Genomic DNA, 18,282 nt, shown 5'->3' with positions numbered 1-18,282 from the left:
CAGGAATAAATAAATTTTCATGATTATTTAGTTAACTTGTGTATTGTAGGTGGAAATGTTTTTGCAAGTGGAAGGTTTATTACTATGAATTACTAGGAAAATTATTCATATATGATGATGAATAAATGATATCAATAAGTAAGATATCGGAGAAAACTAAAATCCTTTGTGTCATTCTTTCATTTTGTTTTACTATAATTATAACTATAATTATATTCAAAATTATCTTCCAGTTCAATCAAGTGTTATAATTAGCTTAATAGTAAAATCTATGAGCCGACACAGGGGACGAAAGATTGAATAAAATCCTAACAATCAAAGAAAGTCCTAACAACAAATCATATAATCTAAACAATCATATAAAAATTACAACAAATCACATATAATTTTAACAACCTAAAAATTCTAATAATTTATCTATATAATCCTAACAATTAAATAAAAATTCTAATAATTCACGTCTGCCACTCCCTTTTTTCTATTTTCCATCTAACAACCTTAAGGTTGTTAGAAAGAAAATAGGAAAAAGTTAACCCGACTTAATCATTTTGGTGGGTGGATAGGCCAAGAGGTTAAGAGAGTTAAGAGAGTTAAGCATGTTAGGACGTGAGTAGTCCTAGAATAGGTAATTCTCTGAAAAGTTGGAACGTCATAGTTGATATCAGAGCCAATTACCAAGCGATAGAGGGTTAAAACTTTTAATCCGACTTAAGATTTTGGGTAGTGGCTACGCCCAAGAGCTTAAAAAAGTTAAACATACTAGGACGGAAGTAGTCCTAGGATGAGTGACTCCTGGGAAGTTGGGATGGCTAAACCCAACAGCTTAAAAAAGTTAAGCATACTAGAACGGGAGTAGTCCTAGGATGAGCGACCCCTGAAAAGCTAGGGCGTTACATGAGCTAAACAAGAGAGGACAAATTGAAGCCTTTCTTTTTAGATCCTTACCTATTGAATAGTAATTATAAGAATTAATTTGGGTACTGGTTTGCCAATAATTCCTACCTTTTTATTTTTTTTTACAATTAGGTCCCTAATCTTTCTATTTTTTTCAAATAAAATATAAAAAAAATGGCGTAAACTCTAGGGGCGTGTTTGGTTCGCTTCTTTTTTATCATGGAATCGGAATGGGAATGAGTGAATCTGTTTGTCGGTGTTTGGTACATGGAAGTCCCATTCCGATTCCGATTCCCAAGTGGAATAGGAAACGCTCAATCACCCCTTTTTTTCAATCCGGCCTAGAAGGCCGGATTGGAAGTTGAATCCGGACGGAATGGATATTTATTCGGATTAACTTTATTTTTTCAACTTTTTAAATTAAAATATGAGTTAAAATTTAAAAATTAAATATATAATTTTAAATTTTAATTTGAACTTAAATTAAAAATTAAAATTTAATCAAGTATTTCGAATCTAACTTATGAATTTGAATTTAAATTAAATTTTAATTTATATAAAGTTTATTCAAATTTTATTTCAAACTTAAATTAAATTTATGAATTCAAATTAAAATTTAAATTATAATTTTAAGTTTGAATTTGAATAAATCAAAATTCAGTTTCATATTTTGAATTATCCACTCAACTTCAAAGTTTAATTTTTTTTTAAAAAATAGATTTAAAATTTTGACATTATTTCAAAATTTTGATGTAAATTTTTAATATTTAATATTTAATTTGAATTAAATTAATATATCATAAAGATAATGTTAGTATATTAATTTGATTACGTTTTTATATCCATCTGAACCAAATACCGACAATGGGAATGATTTATTCCGATTCCGATTCAGGTAATGAACCAAACAGAATTAGGTAATGAGTCATTCCGATTCCGATTCCAACTTATTTTGATTCCGATTCCGATTCCAATTCCGACTTCGAACCAAACACGCCCTAGGTTTAATGCAAACACGACAGTTTTTGCTAGAGTTAACATTATTTTCAATCGTAGTGACTTAACAACCTTAGGTCCTGTTTGGATGCATAGTTAAAAAACTCCATAGGATTTTTATTCTATAGTTTTGGTCTAAATGAAATACGGAATTCTGTAACTACAAAAAAATTCCACAGCTTCATTTTTAAGCTGTTTGGATACAGATCATACAATTCCACAGTATTTATAACAATTAAATTTCTAAAATTTTAAAATTCAAAATTCAAAATTCAAAATTTAAAAATAAAATTTTAAAAATTAAAATTCAAAATTCAAAATATAAAATTAAAATTTAAAATTTAAAATAAAAAAATTATATTATATTTTATGTTTTAAACTTGAAATTTGGAATTTGAAATTTAAAATTTGAAATTTGAAACTTTAAATTTTAAAATTTAAAGTATACCATTTAAACTTTAAAATTTGAAATTTAAAAAATCTATAATTAAAATTTTAAATTTTAAATTTAATAATTTATAAATTTACATATTTATAAATTTAAAATTTAAAATTTAAGTTTAAATTTAAATTTTGAAAATTGAAAATTAAAAATTAAAAATTAAATTAAAATTTGAACTTTTTGAAATTTGAAATTTGAAATTTGAAATTTTTGAAATTTGAAATTTGAAATTTGAAATTTGAAAGTTGAAATTTGAAAGTTGAAATTTGAAATTTGAAATTTAAAATTTGAAGTTTGAAGTTTGAAATTTGAAATTTGAACTTTTTGAAATTTGAAATTTGAAAGTTGAATTTGAAATTTGAAATTTGAAATTTGAACTTTTTGAAATTTAAAATCAAAATTAAAATTGAATTTTAAAATTTAAAATTTTGAAATTTAAAATTTTATGTTGAAATTTAAAATGTAGAAATTGATACATCTTTGAGAGCCCAAAATGGTGGAATTTTTTTCCTTTGGTTAAAGTGGATTGTAAGTTTACTCCATTTTTTGGAGTATAGTATAACTATACTCCAAAAATTACGTTATTTTTTTTTCTTCCAAACGCTTCATAGGATTATTTTCCTACCAGCGTAGCATAGTTTAACTATGCTACGTTTTTAGAGGCATCCAAACGGGGCCTTAATCTTTTCTTCTATTTTCTCCGTAGCCTCCTTTTCGTTTGATTTTAGGTCCGAAACATTTATATTTTGTTAAATTCCAATTGATTTTGACAGAATAGAACAACTTGGCTCTAATGAAGCCCAAATCCACTCGTGTTGATCAAGGTGAAGATCCAGTAGCCTCCAATTAATCTCGACACCAAAAAATTTAAATTTCTAGAAGAGTTTGGTGGCACATTTTGCTCGACACCAAAGATACTAGATGCTCTAAAAGAGATAGTAAGTGTCGTATACGAGGTCGAAATAGTCGTAGGCATTGAGAATAATATTAAGGATGATGAAATTTTTTGTTTAATGAGATGAGTGCACATATAGTTTAAGTAGTTATGGACCAAAGTGAAAAATAAATAAAGATTCAGAATCAAAGTGCAATTATTCGAAAGATTAAGAATATAATTGCAAAAAAAAAAGAATATTAGGGACCAAAATGAAAAGAAAGGCCACAACTTATTGGGCTGGGAGGAATGGACTTTTTTGTCATTTAATTAACCATTTAAAAATTTATAATTGGCCAAATAACTTTGTAAAAAAATTATTTGCTTAAATAACTCTATTTTGTCCAAACTCAATATTTAGTTGGAAAAATAATTTGAAGATGATGAACAGTCATTTACCGCCTTTAATATAATTTAGAAGACGATTAATCATTCACCGTCTTTTTTTTATATTTTAAAAACGATAAATGATCCATCGTATTTCAATTAAGAAAAATAATGTGAATGATTTACCATTTATTTTAAAAATCAGTTTTGACGTTCTCATTGCAGAATCCCAACTATCGGTACTATTGAATTTCCAGCTCTTAGGGGCCGTTTGGTTGCATATAGTTGCAACTGCACTGCAGTTATAACTACATGTAAATGCAAATTCGGTGTTTGGTTTTGATGTATTTAACTTTAACTGCTGCAGTAGGAACTGCAGGAGAGGGCCCAACTGCAGCAGTTCAAACTACGCCCAAATTGGCCACAGTTCCAACTGCAGCAGTTGAAGAGAGTAACTTTAAACAAAATATATGCTTACCTTCTTAATTAAACTTTAAACAAAAGGTATGCTTACCTACTCAATTATTTTTTAAACATTTTTTTTTTTTTTTTCTTTTTACATTGGATGTAATCTCACTATCATATGTACATAATGATAAAATTTAAAACATTGTTTTTCAACTGCATGCAACCAAATAAATTATTTATACTTGCAGCGTTTTCTACTACATCTAACCAAACAGGATGTATGTAGTTGTAACTACCGCATTTTCAATAGCATGTATCTCTAACTTTACTGCATTTATAATTACATCTAACCAAACAGACCCTTAATATTAAAACGAATTCTAGATTCTCAAAATCTGATATCAGTATAAATCCCAGATTTCCAACAATAAGTCCATCTTCTATAAATTTAGGCAAAGAATATTAGCCAAATTAGGCAAGAAAAATTAAACAAAGTGAAACACATTATTTCACCAATCAAAAGCCAAAAATTTTTCTTTCTTTTTTTCTTTCTTTCTTTTTTTTTTAACTGCAAAACGGAATTTTAAGGTGAAAAAGGCTCTTCTATATTGCCAACAGGCACCCTTCGTTGTCGGTTGATCATTTGGCTAGGTTTAGCTACTTTAAATTGATGGAATAATAAGAGCTAAGTAGTCAATTACAAAAATTTAAAAGTTTGGGCGATAAAACTTAAGCTTTTAAAATTTAGGTGAGCACATGTAATCGGACGAAAATTCAGCTGGTTATGACACATTTAAAAATATGATTAATTTCATACTGGTTCCTAAAAATATAGTAAATTGCAAATATAATTCTACGAAGTTCAACTTTCATATGTTTGTTCCTACAGAAGTCCTAATATTTTCAAATATGTTCCACTGGATTGTTACGGTTAAAGCACTGTTTATTTTATAAGTGAAATGACCTTTTTGCCATCACAAATATGTTCATCTAAAAATCTCAATTGTTAATTGAAGAGGAATGAAATGATCAATTTACCACATTAACTAATTAGAGTTAAGTATTTTACTTTAGTTAATAATTTTTTCTAACGGATCTTAACGGTAAGAACATATTTGAAAACATCAAGAATTTTTGAAGGGACAACATACGAAAGCTGAATTTTGTAGGAATATATTTATAATTTACTATGTTTGCGGGACCTGAATCAAATTAACCCTTAAAAATATTAAATAAGAAATATCAAATTTTTAGTACTTAGTGTTGACTTATAGGAGTCAGCATTCCGTCCTATGGTAGGAGATCTGATTGCGTCGAGTCACGCTCAAAATGACAGGAGATCGTGTTGGGCCGAGCCATATTCGCAATGACGTGAGACTGATTATTGGCTTAGAGGGCCAGCATGCTGTCCCCATAGAGAGAGGTCAGATTAGGCTGACTCACATTCGAAATAGTAGGAGGTCGGGTTAGACCGAGTCATATTCGAAGTGGAGTGAAGCTAAATGGACTGAGCCACAATCGAAATTCATGGGCGCTGTGCCTGTACACTTTTAAAAAATTGATTTGTCTTTTTAACCGCTCGAGTTTTTGAAATTAATGTTTAGTGCGAACACACTTAATAGTTTTAGTGTATTAAACCAAAAAGAAATATCCACCCAACTTTGCATGTAAACCGGAGTTGAAACCGAAATTCGGTTTGACAAAATCAAAATTAAAAAATCAAAATTACAACTAAGTCAATAGTGTGGAAAAGTAAACTGAATTAAATCGATTTGGTTAGTTTTTTTGAACATTTAAAATTTTAAAATTAGTTTGTACGGCTTTTTATTTAATTTTACTAATTTTTAAATTTATCAATTTAATTTTTGGGAATAACTTGATGCTCCATATCAATACATAACTGTATGTACATACATATTTATACTTGTACGAATATTTGTACACACATATACTGATACATATATAAATGTATAATTTGGGTTTTGTTAATTAGGATTGATTTTTCAATTTTTTTAATCCAAAACCAAATCCAAATTTTTTTGGATTGAAATTTTTTAACTAAAATCAAACTATTTACTCTCAAAGCTGTACCAAACAAAAGAGATATTTTGTTCCTCGAAAAATTGTGAAAATTGTTTCCTGAAAAAAATAATAAATTCGATCATGCAAAACACCTTGCTTCTAATCAGCCGGCTCAATGTCCGACAATGACTCAATGTCACGCCCCGAGTTCGCAACAGAAGACTACGGGACGCTAACAGACCCGCTGAACGGACATAGTTTCCCCTGTCCGAACGAAGCGGCAAAAATATCAAACAGTTTTCAAGAATTGCAAGAAACCATCGGGCACAATACAAGTATTAAGAGGAGTCATGAAAAGCCAAAAGACGAGTAGCAGAGCACTATACATAAGCTGAACCACCGAACAACAAGAAATTAGTAGTAAGATACATAAATTCACGCCCAAAATCAAGTACAAGCAAATGGCCCTGGCCTGTGCCAGTCCAAAGAAAAGTACGATTGCTCACTATCTGGAAGTCTGCTACAGATAAGTATACTGGTAGGGTGGCTAACTAGGCGCAATCCCCTTACCTCGCTCAACTGATGGTGCACCTATCCCTGAAAAAGGAGACCACAAAAGGGCGTGAGAACTACTAATAGCAGTTCCCAGTGGGTACGGTCGGCGACGACAACGACCTTCCCACTAGGTCTAAATGAGCAGAAGTAACTAAAAGAGCGGTAACTAGGAAAAGAAAATAGAGTAACACTGAATCGTAGTGCAAGGTAAGAACTCCACATATAGAGAAGTACACAATAAACTAAATGCAGAGGACTAACAAGAATTCAACTAGTATTATAGATATTCACCGCATATAGTAAATATGAAAGCAATGTATTGATTACTAGTGAAATCATAGGATAGAATATCAATGCAGTTATACAATTATAACTCTACAAATCAAGTTATCTTTATTTGGCCATTAGAATAAAGAAATATAGTCCTGAAATCCAATCGCCATGACCGACTCATAGGTCCGGTCAAGCCTGCGCCTGCCTAGTGCGCGGACACACTCCCGCAGGTGTGATGGCGACCCCTAGGCTATTGTCTCAACTATCACTGGCCAGCATCCGGAGCGGCACTCGAGAGGAGCGACCCCTACCAAGTATCATATCACATAGCATGTCAACTCAAGATGGCATCTGCAGGCTATGATCCATAATCACAAGAAACTACTCTTACAATGATCAACTCAACACATAATATCCATAGAAGCTAGTCAACACATGTCTCAAACTCAATATCAAAAATTCAAATAGATTTGGCGATACATAAACAAAGCAATACAAAGAAAAGAGAAAACAATCTTGTACTATGCTTTAACTTAAAAACAATAGGTCACATCAACCAAATTCATAATGCAAATGTAGATACTTCGGCTCATGATCAAATACTGATGCTAAGTTCATATTCCTGCTCTTAATCATGTTTCAATACCAAATTTCACGTTCGTGGAGTAGATATATGTGCAAATTTAGTTTCATGTGAGGATCGATAAAAAGTATTTAACTTGTGCCAAAATAGACATAAGAGGAAATTCGCCATTTTCGGTAACTCGGAACCCACCTCGACTCGCTATGTCGACTCAGGTAAAAGAAATGCTACACGTGACCCTTCTCACGATTGCCCGAAAATACTACACACGACGAAACATTCCGAATTACAATCAACGAACTAAGATTTCCAATAGAGCTCAATTCACGTAATTTGAACATCAATACCTTAAATTGCGCCTAAATGAAAATGTATAGCACCCTAATTCACGCTCTCGGACACCCTGCGAGCATCAATTGCAATTTAGAAAAGCGAATTATGCCAATTGAAACACTCGATCCACTTCATTCTTCCCCTTCATGCATACTATTCCCTTTCTTTTCTTTTCTTTCCATCTCTTTCTCTCTTGAATTCTCTCTTTCTTTCCTTCTCATTCTTTCTTTCTTCTTCTTCTTTCTTCTCTTCTTTTTCTTTCTTTTTTTTTTCCTTGCTGCCCCTGCAGCAGGAGCAATTTGCTGCTGCTGCTGCGGGTACTATAGCAGCAGCAGCAGCAGCAGCAGGGCAGCAAAGCTGCAGCAACAGCAGGGGAAGAAGAGAGGGGAAGGAAAGGAAAAAGAAAAGAAGAAGAGAAAAAGAAAGGGAAAAGGGAGGAAGGAAGAAAGGAAAGGGAGAGAGAAAAAAAATACCTTCAATCTTTTCTTCTTCTTCTTCTACTACTTCTCTCTTTCTCTCTCTCTCTCTCTCTCTCTCATTTCCTTTCTCTTCTTCTCCATCAGGCTGAGGGGTGAGGGAAAGGGATAAGGATGGAGAGTTAGTGGAATTCCACTAAGTTGCCCATTTGCATCTTAGTCCAAAAGTTTTGCTATTTGCAAGATGACTCTCATAATAAAATGTTGGCCCAAATCATCCGTTTTCGCGTCAATTTCGCGCCAAAACGGTTTCACCTCATTTCCACCCTCCTTCTCACACCTACACAAGTGACAAAAGTCCGTATCTTACACTTAATCTATAAAGCAGTTCGATTGAGCTGGATAAGTGAAAAAGCTGCTTTAAATCAGATTATTATTATTATTTAATCTCAATTATGTTAATATCCGATGGCTTAAAATCAACCTAGCTGATTTTATTTTATATTGCGACATATTAGTCTTATAAAAGTGAAACGCAGAAACTTATATCTACTTAACTTGGTTTAGAAATTAATATTTTATAATTAAGTATGACATTAAAGTAATAAAATATTATATAATATGTAATAAAATTAAAAATAATAATTAAATATTTATCATGTCATGCTGATGTCACTAGTTCACCATTGATTGAAATAATGACTCTTTGACCCAGTAACATTTCTGATTCGCTGTTGACTCGGTTTTTAAAACATAAATTTTTTTATCCAGAAAATAGAAGGGGGATCATTTTGGTGGAATATGAGAAAATTTTTGGAGAAAAGCAATTTTTTTTTCCTAGAAACCAAACAAATGACAAAAACATTTTCAACCATATTTTCTGAGTTTTTTTTTTCTAAAAACCAAATAAAAGCCAGAATTGATTTGGTTTAATTTTAGGGTAAATAATAAAAAGCCCCTTTGCACTTTAGCTCCAATCTCAATAAACCCCCATGCATTAAAAATTAGGGATAATTGCCTATATACTCCTCATGCGTCTGAAAATATCTGATCTATCCCTACTTTTTTTTTCTTTCTAAAATGCCCCTCATATATTCTACTGTTATTCCAAAATACCCCGCAGTTATCCCCTGTTAACTTAACTCGGATTAAATATGGGTTAAATGTATACTAGAGTTAAAATCTATATAAAATATCTATTTTACCCCTAACTTATTATGCTAATTCCTTAAGTTATCCTCTTTCTCTCCCAAGTCCCAACTTGATCGCCGGCTCCTCCGCCTCCATCTCGCCGGCTCCTCCGCCTCCACCTCACCTCATTTCCTCCCAGACCACGGGCGAGAATGACGCACGCCGCCTCCCAGACCACGCGCGCGAAGCTGCGGCGGCACGGTGGAGGAGGAGGAGGGGTGCCGCGACGATGCGGCGGCGCTGCGGCTGAAGCTGGCGGCGATGGCGGCGATCCTGGTGGCGGGGATGGTGGGCGTGGCGATCCCGCTGCCGGCGGGGCGGAAGCGGCGGCGCCTCCTGAGCACGGAGAGCTGCTTCTTCGCCCTCGCCAAGGCCTTCGCCGCAGGCGCCATCCTCGCCACGGGCTTCGTCCACATGCTCCACAACGCCGAGGCCGCGCTCACTGACCCCTGCCTCCTCCGCTTCCCCTGGCGTCGCTTCCCCTTCTCCGGCTTCGTCACCATGGCCGCCGCCCTCGCCACCCTCGTCCTCGACTTCCTCGCCATCCAGTTCTGCTAGCGCAAGCACCGTGCCGCCGCCGCCGCCGAGACCGACGCCACAGCAGAGGACGACGAGGAGCGCTCCATCATCACGGCGGCGCCGGAGCCACCCGTGGATGAGGACGAGGACGAGGGCTCCGCCAAAGGCAGCGACGCGGTGCACATCGTCAAGATGCGCGCGCACGCGGCGGCGCACGGCCACAGCCACCACCACCACAGCCACGCCCACGGCCACACGCACGGGCACGCGCACGAGAACGGGGACGATGGCCGGGTATCCTCGCACGTGCGCCACATCGTCGTCTCCCAGGTGCTCGATCTAAAGTCTAAACCACCCCTATTAGCCGTACATATCATCCTCTCACTAATGACAATTATTAAGTAATTAGCGCTTAATTATTTAATAACTATGTTCCTGTAAATCAACTGTCGTGTTTTCTGATGATAATAATAATAATAATAATAACTAATAGATTTATTCATATAGTATTTTATTTTTATATAGAAATATTATTATATAATATTTTATTTATAAATTTGTAATTATTTATTAATATTTTTAAATATATAACTCTTATATATTATTAATATAAGTTTATTATAATTTTAAATATATTTAATCTATATATAAATATTATAATAATAATAATATATATATAGTATAATACCAAATTTTTAAAAATTATATATAAAAATTATATTTGATCCCGAATTTTTAATTGGTGAACGTATAATACCCGTATAAATCACGTATCTGAATAACTGCCGAATCCGTTTTTTAGCCGTATTTTTCAACGAATTTAAAAATTAAAAGACGAATTTTATCCGAATTATATCCGTACCGAATTTTTGCCGAATCCGAATTAACTAACTATGCCTCCAGCTACCAAGGTTGGTTTAGCTGCGATCAATCTCGACGTATTTAATTAATTAATTGATATTTGAAGGGCAAATAAGAAAAATATTTGCTATATTAAGGGTATATAAGAAAAGTTAGTTACGGTAGAAGGGTATATTGGAATGGGCAAAATGGTAATTTTACAGAGATAACGGCAGATCACTAACGGAGCTTAACTCCAAGGATATATTAGAAAGACTTGGAATATAAGAAGGGTATTTTCAATATTAGACTTCTAAGAGGGGTAAATAAGAAAACCAGGAACTTTTCAGGGGTATATAGGCAATTGCCCCTAAAAATTATATCAATTACCTCCCTACACTTTGCTATTATCTTTTCTTTTTTTTTCGAGAGAAACTTTGCTATTATCTTAAATAGGCCTAGTTATTAATTTGGTATGATTGTTAAATTCAGCAATAAAACTTAGCAAAATTAACTAAGTATAGAGATGAAACTACTTATAATAATGCAACGGAACCATATAAATTGAACAAAAATGCGCAATAATTGTCAATTTTTATTATATTAACAAAATGGAAGATCTTTTTTATCTAAATTTTTTATCTGTTTTTTGAGTTGCAAATTAAGTAGATATTGAGATATGGAACAGTATAATATACTAACTCGTTTTGTGAAGCTTTACCTAATTTGACATTTTCGAAATGTTTGGATTCATTTGAGATGGTCACGAGGTGCAAGGGGAGAATTAATTGATGCAATCTTAATGCAAGGAATAATTGAGATAGAAGCTAAAATATAAGAAGGCTTTTTTACTTTCTACAATATACTTTTCTTTTTTTTTTTTCCAAAGACACAATTTAACTTTTTTTTTTAGTTCTTACACTATAAGTAATGAACCAATAATTATATATAAAAATTGTTAAAAAATACTGGTTAAAAGTAGCATATATTTAATTTATTTTGACATAAAGAATAATTAAATATATAAACATAATGAAAATAAAAACTTTAATAAGTGTATTATGGAGATTTATTAATTTTCCTATTTTTTTACTATTTAAGTACTGTCTCTTAATAAAGTTGTTAAATTTTGTCTAATACAATATATTTGTAAACAGTAATGTGGAGATTGGCGAGAAAAAAAATAGTTTACTGAAATCTATAAGCAAAAAAAAAAGTACAAGATAGAAAAATAAAAATAAATTTAAAATATAGTATAGAGATTGATAAAATATAATAATATAAAGAGTCCAGCCACTATACTATCAATAGCACCGAGCACTTGGTTCTACTAAGTTTTCCGCCGTTAGATCTACCCCTTTGACTATTTTCGTCCGTTGGATTATGCTATTCAAACAACTGCCCACTCAACTCCAGAGAATCATTATCATCCTAAGCGTACATTTCTTCATCCAAAGGCCGAAAACCTAATAGCACTAATGACTTGATGCTATCAATAGTATAGTAGTATAATTCTAAAATAAACTAGTTAAGTGTGCGCAAAATGCACGTCGTATAAAATACCAAAAGATAAAAATATTCATAAATAAAAATAACTAAAAATTAGTATATTTTATAATAATTTAAAAATAAAATAAAAATATACGATTGTGATTTATTCCATCAAAATTGAATGAATGATGCTGTTAGTATGTGATTGGAATTATATTTATAGAGAGCGATATTTTGGAAAAGAAAAAAATTTTTAGAATTTTTTATTTAAAAAGTTGTATAAATATACAATAATATTTTTTTTTAAAAATAATATATAGTAAATAAATAAAAATAATACTGAAGTAAACGTGTACTTAAGCCTATGAATATTTCGGTTCCCTGCGCACCCCTTTTTTTTTTTTTTTTTACAATGCATCAGAAATCACATAAATTTGTGCACACGTGCAGCGACCAAATCAATCTTTGTGTTAGGGTTGTTGCTTTTCCGCACACGTGCTTGTGATGGCTCCGCGCATTTTAAATTCCCCCCAACCGTGCCTCCAACGGTCCCAACGTCTCCCCCCCCACCGCCCCCACCCCCATACTATACAAAAGTTTCAAATTCCCCTCTCACTCATTCCCCTTACTATCCATCATATTACACCTCTCTCTCTCTCTCTCTCTCTCTCTCTCTCTCTCTGAGTACTGGTACTGATGATTCAAATACCTCTCTATTTCAATTCTAAACCCGTTACCGTTCCTCGCGGCCACAATCGGCCCAGAACAAATCGGGTCGGGGGCAACGAAATCTTCCCGGGACGATGCGGCGGGCTTTGGTGGGGTCCGACTCGACAATCTCATGTTCTTTTCTGTTTGAAGGTGAATTATATAGTAATCGTTGTTTTCTAATAGTTTAAGCTATCAGAAATGTTAAGTGTAAAAGATATAAAAATATTGCTCTTTATTAGCTTAAGCTACTGGAAATTAATAAACCGAACAGTAAGACTTGAGTTCGAGTCATGCCAGACTCCTAACGTACTTGATTTCATCTCATTTAATTCCGGTGCACATCATAGGCCTACAAACAGTTTCGAGTCCGGACATGAAAGAAAATGTTAAATTTGCGTAATTTAGAGTTTTAGAGGATATATTTAATAATTGAACTTTGAACATCTTTAATTTCAAAATTTTATAGAAGGGTAAATTACAGTTTTGGTCCTCAAACTATGACTTGTGTGATACTTTGGTCCACAAAATTTAATTTGTTGTAATTTTTATCTTAATCTTTATGATATAACATTTTAATTATTTTTACATCATCAATCACAATAGGACCTAATTGCGATAATTCAAAACGTACGAGTCAGAAATTACAACAAATTAAAATTTGAAAACCAAAGTGTCACACAATTCATAGTTTGAGCATCAAAAGTATAATATTTTATCGTTTTTCTAGAAATAAATATGAGAAAATCCTTTTTATTACATAGGAAAATGCTAGCAGTACGCTCCTTACAGGGTTATAAATTTTATACCCCTAGATCAAAGGGTTTATAAAACCCTCTTATATTTTAGTTAAAAAATTAAGATTAAAATTAATAGGACCAGTGAAAAAGATATGGACCATAAAGAAACTATAAGTGTAAACTTTAGACCTGTATATTGGGTATATGGATAGTATTGCTCTATTATATATATTCAAGATTTTCCGTCGTAGGGGCAAAATCCGTTCAGATAAAATAAGAACTACTTCTGCATAATTATTCGGTAATTACCGGTCTTTTCAGTTCAGACGAGCACCCCTAGTTTGCACTCGAGACTTTGCGTTCGATTTTTTTNCTTTTTTTCTTTTTTTTTTGAAAAAGAAAACAGGTCAGCCAAAAAGGGCTGACCAAGGTGTTAAAAATTAAAGATTAAAAATAATACAAGGTTTCAAGCAAACAGTACATAAAAGCATCTAAAAATAAAAACTGAGGAGACACAAAGTGATCAAGTCAAAGATGAAATATCGACATCAGCGATTAGCATGCGAATACGGCTTGCGGTGGAGAGGGGAGTAGAGCAAGTGTTGTCGAAGATGCGACGATTTCGCTCAGACCAGATGGTCCAAGCGAAGCAGCTGAAGATGGTGTTCCCAACCTTTCGAATATCCTTAGGTAAGCGAGAAGACCACATTGCCCAAGAGTCTCCAAATCCCAAAAAAGATGGTTGAGGCAGACAAGGAAGAAGATTGAGAGATGCCCACACAGCTAGGGAGTAGGGGCAAAGCAGGAATAAGTGAATAATATCTTCGCCAGCATTAAGGCAAAGCTCACATCTTGAGGCGAGAATCCAACCACGACGCCGAAGGTTTTCAAGAGTTAAAATTCGATTTTTATATAAAAGCCACGTAAAAAACTGCACTCGAGGTGGCGCAAAAGAGTACCAAACAGTGATCGGGGTCGAGTCGAATGTGGATCCAGCAAAGAACAGATTGTATGCTGATGAAGTGGAGAAAGTGGCATGGGGAGTCCATTTCCAGCAGCAGACGTCGGGGCCGACACAAATATGGAAGTTGCATAACCTGTAGCAGAGTGTCGAAAACTCCTGTTTTGCGTTCGATTCAAAACGTGGACTTAACTTAAAGCGATTACTCCAAAGCCTAAGAACTAAAACACTAGTTTTCGTTTTTCGGATCTTTTATTAGGAAGTAAAACTAACTAGACTTGAAAGCTTTTGAATTTGGATCATAGGTAGAGTATTGTGAGGTGAGGAGGAGGTGCTCACCTTTTCTGGAGAGTGCAGTCTGGCCTGCCGGAAATAATTTGGCCTCACCAGAATGGCAGTCAGTTCCGGATATTTGGAGGTCGTCGGCCGAAAAATTCGGCGATCGAGTTGCTTTGGTGGATCCTTATCACAAGCCTCCATCACAATTAACTTATAACCAGGTGAAAAAAAGAAAAAAAAAAAAATGTAACTTACATGTATAGCATTTTTGTTCCATGTCTTCGAAATGTTTCCTCTCTTTCTCTATTAATACGGTGCAATATAAGATTTTCACGTTTAAATTGTTTAGAATTATTCCCAATTAATAATGCTGTAGTAGCACTACAGTTGTAATTGAATGCATATTCAATTTTAGTGTTTTGTTTGATGTATTTTAATTCAACTGCTGCAGTTATAACTATACCCAAATTGGTCACAGTTCTAACTTGCAACAATTGAAGAGACTTTAAGTTTAAATAAAAAGTTAGCTTACTTTACTAATTACTTTTTAAATAATTTTCTTTTTCTACATAGGAGGTATTTTGACCATCACATATATCAACTAATAAAATTTAAAGAGCAATGCTACTGGTGCCTCACAAAGTGGGGTGTACATCTAAGGATCATCTTTTTTTAACTAAAATTTATTTGAACTTTTGCGAGTCCTATGATGGGGGATATAAGATCTATACCCTCTTTTTGTAGTGTACAAGTGGAATTTTCCAAATTTAAAAGAGTAAACTTTAATTTGATTCACCTTTGGTTCAAAAAGTTACACTCATTATCTTCTAGTTATCAAAAAAAATTCACTTTGATACCTTACTTGATAGTAAAGTTTTTGGATAAAAATCAGGATAAAATCTTAGGATAATTAAGTGTAACTTTTTGAACCGCAACCATGAGGGCACAAATTGAAGTTTACTAAATTTAAAATTGCACTTCTCAACTGTATACAACCAAACAAATTACTTATTATTACAGTAATTTCTACTACATCCAACAAAACAAGATGCATATAGTTATAACTGTTGTACATCCAAATGCCCCTTATATTGTTGTCTTATTCATGTTTCTTTTTGTTTATCAACTCTATACTAGAAGGATTTTCTTCATATTGCTTTTTGACATCATATACTAGTGCATTCACATCTCTCTCTCTCTCTCTCTCTCTTCTTTTCTTTTTTTTTTTAAAGGAAATGTTTCTCAAATTACATATCATGTTTCTTTTATCCTGTTACAGCTTGAGCAAGAAATTCTGAATTTTTCAGAAGGTTTAAGGGTAATGGGAGTTAATCCTGACGAGAAGCTGGCGCTTTTTGCTGACAACTCTTGCAGGTGGCTGGTTGCTGATCAAGGTCTATTACTTTAAACTCTCATAGGTGTTATTTGTTCGTTGTCGTAATATATTAATTTTCGTGTTATATTTCGGATTTCAGCTTAGAATTTTGGGTATCAAAATGCATGGTTTTTTCAAAGTCATTTTGACAAAATTTTTCGAACTGATAGGTGCATATTTTTTGTTATAATACAGAAAATTTCTCAGTACACATCCACTTTTTTTTATTTTTCCTCTCCGACTTTTAAATTTTATATTTTAGCCCTTCAAAATTTTAAGTTAATGTAGTTAGCCCCACTGTGTCAGAGTTCTGTCACTACTTCGTCCATTTTTTATAATTTATATCGAAAATACCCTTAAAGATAAGAGAAATATATCAAAAATTATTTTTTTATAGAATAAGTGAGGGCAATTTGATCATTTTTCTCTTTTCATTAATGCCGTAATCTCTTAAAAATGTTTATTAAATTTTAAACGGGCAAAATGTAGATTTTTGAAAGTCATAACAGAAAAAATAAAAAAATAGATATTTACCAGAAAGTTTTTTGTATTTTAGCTTTCTTTTTTAGCTAATCATTTTTGAAGAGTAATACGTATAAGTGCGCAAAAGCGTGGTACAAAATGGAATCTTGGACCATCATATCATGAAAGTACTTAAACTCAGAAATATAGAAAAAAAAAAAGAAGAAAGATTGAAATAGATAGTTGAATCTATCTAATGACCTATTCAAACATGACAAAATTTATTAGTTGAAAAAAATGGTCTTATTTACTCTCACTTATTGCTTATGTATCACCAGATTTCGTGCCTTAAGTTTTAGATAATCTGCTCCAGGAATTATGGCGACCGGCGCTGTCAACGTGGTTCGAGGTACAAGATCTTCAGATGAAGAATTAATGCAAATATATAGCCATTCTGACAGGTGAGTTTAAATTTATCTATCAACTACGGAACAGTAGAAACTATACACACCAATAAAATTTTCCTTCAAATTTTAGCTTAGGGTGTGTTTGGTTTGATGTAAAAGTAGGTGCAAAAAAAAATTTGGTGGAAAAATGGTTTGCGGCTCGTCTAGAGCGACGTAAAAAAATATTCCGTGAAAAACAGTTTTATAGATTTGGGAGAAAATTCTCTCTTTTGTTTTTCGCGTGAGAGCGGCGGAAAACGTAAAGGAGGAAAAAAGGCGGCTCATGACAGTGTTTTTACACGGTCCACGAGGCCACTTCGGCCTCTTGGACCACGTTATCATTATATATATAATTTTATTTGTAAATATATATATATATATATTTATTATATATATCGTATTTTATTTTTATATAGAGATATTATTATATAATAATTTTTTATAAATTTATAATTATTTATTAATATCCCTATATATATAACTCTTATATAAATTATGTAATATGTTTATTATAATTTTAAATATATTTAATCTATAAATATAAATTATAATATATAGTACAGTAATTGTTATATATTAATAATATATATTAAAAAAAATATTAAATAGTTTTTTATTTATTTTTCTTTTTCTTTCAACGAAGCAACCGTCATGTAAAAACTACTATTCTTTTTCTACAAACCAAATATTAAAGAGCATCAAATTTGTTTTCCTCTGAAAAGTTTTTTTTTTTACTGAAATTTTTTTTCACAGTTTTACGTGGAACCAGACACTCCCTTAGAAAGTAACAATTATTTTTCTTATAAATTCAAATGATAAGTTTTAGATATCAAGAAAGAGATTCTTAGTTTAATTAATATCAAGAAAGAGATTCTTAGTTTAATTAAGCATATAAAAAAAGCTGTTGTTCTACAGGTGCCCTAAAAATACTCTATAATACTGTTGATGACATGACAATATCATTATTACCTCTAAATATTAATTACTAAATCCCAACAACCATTTATTAAGTCCTAAGCACCATCATTTTACTCTAAACTCTAAACCCTAATCTTTCCACATGGGTATACCAACATGTCAATAACAT

At 32.7% G+C, this 18,282-nt stretch overlaps 1 protein-coding gene, 1 long non-coding RNA gene and 1 pseudogene across 2 annotated transcripts in view; 2 read left to right on the top strand and 1 right to left on the bottom strand.

The window, feature by feature from the left end:
- Positions 6,311-8,338, bottom strand: LOC109722753. Its single transcript, XR_002219536.1, has 4 exons — positions 8,241-8,338; positions 7,782-7,837; positions 7,627-7,696; positions 6,311-6,620 (listed from the first exon to the last, which is right to left on the bottom strand). It is a non-coding gene; the product is annotated as an uncharacterized LOC109722753 (long non-coding RNA).
- Positions 8,847-10,298, top strand: LOC109722912 (annotated as a pseudogene).
- LOC109723160 (probable acyl-activating enzyme 16, chloroplastic) overlaps positions 14,067-18,282 on the top strand; it is a 28,960-nt gene continuing 24,744 nt past the window's right edge. The window contains 4 exon segments of the mRNA XM_020251417.1: positions 14,067-14,445; positions 14,959-15,133; positions 16,192-16,306; positions 17,123-17,210. Of these exon segments, the coding sequence (XP_020107006.1) occupies positions 14,411-14,445; positions 14,959-15,133; positions 16,192-16,306; positions 17,123-17,210 (413 nt within the window). The 5' untranslated portion in view covers positions 14,067-14,410.

Source organism: Ananas comosus, linkage group 17, assembly GCF_001540865.1.
Source record: "Ananas comosus cultivar F153 linkage group 17, ASM154086v1, whole genome shotgun sequence".
Classification (NCBI taxonomy): domain Eukaryota; kingdom Viridiplantae; phylum Streptophyta; class Magnoliopsida; order Poales; family Bromeliaceae; genus Ananas; species Ananas comosus.
The sequence above is the reverse complement of the archived record's forward strand: the minus strand, read 5'-3'. Positions and strand labels throughout refer to the sequence as shown.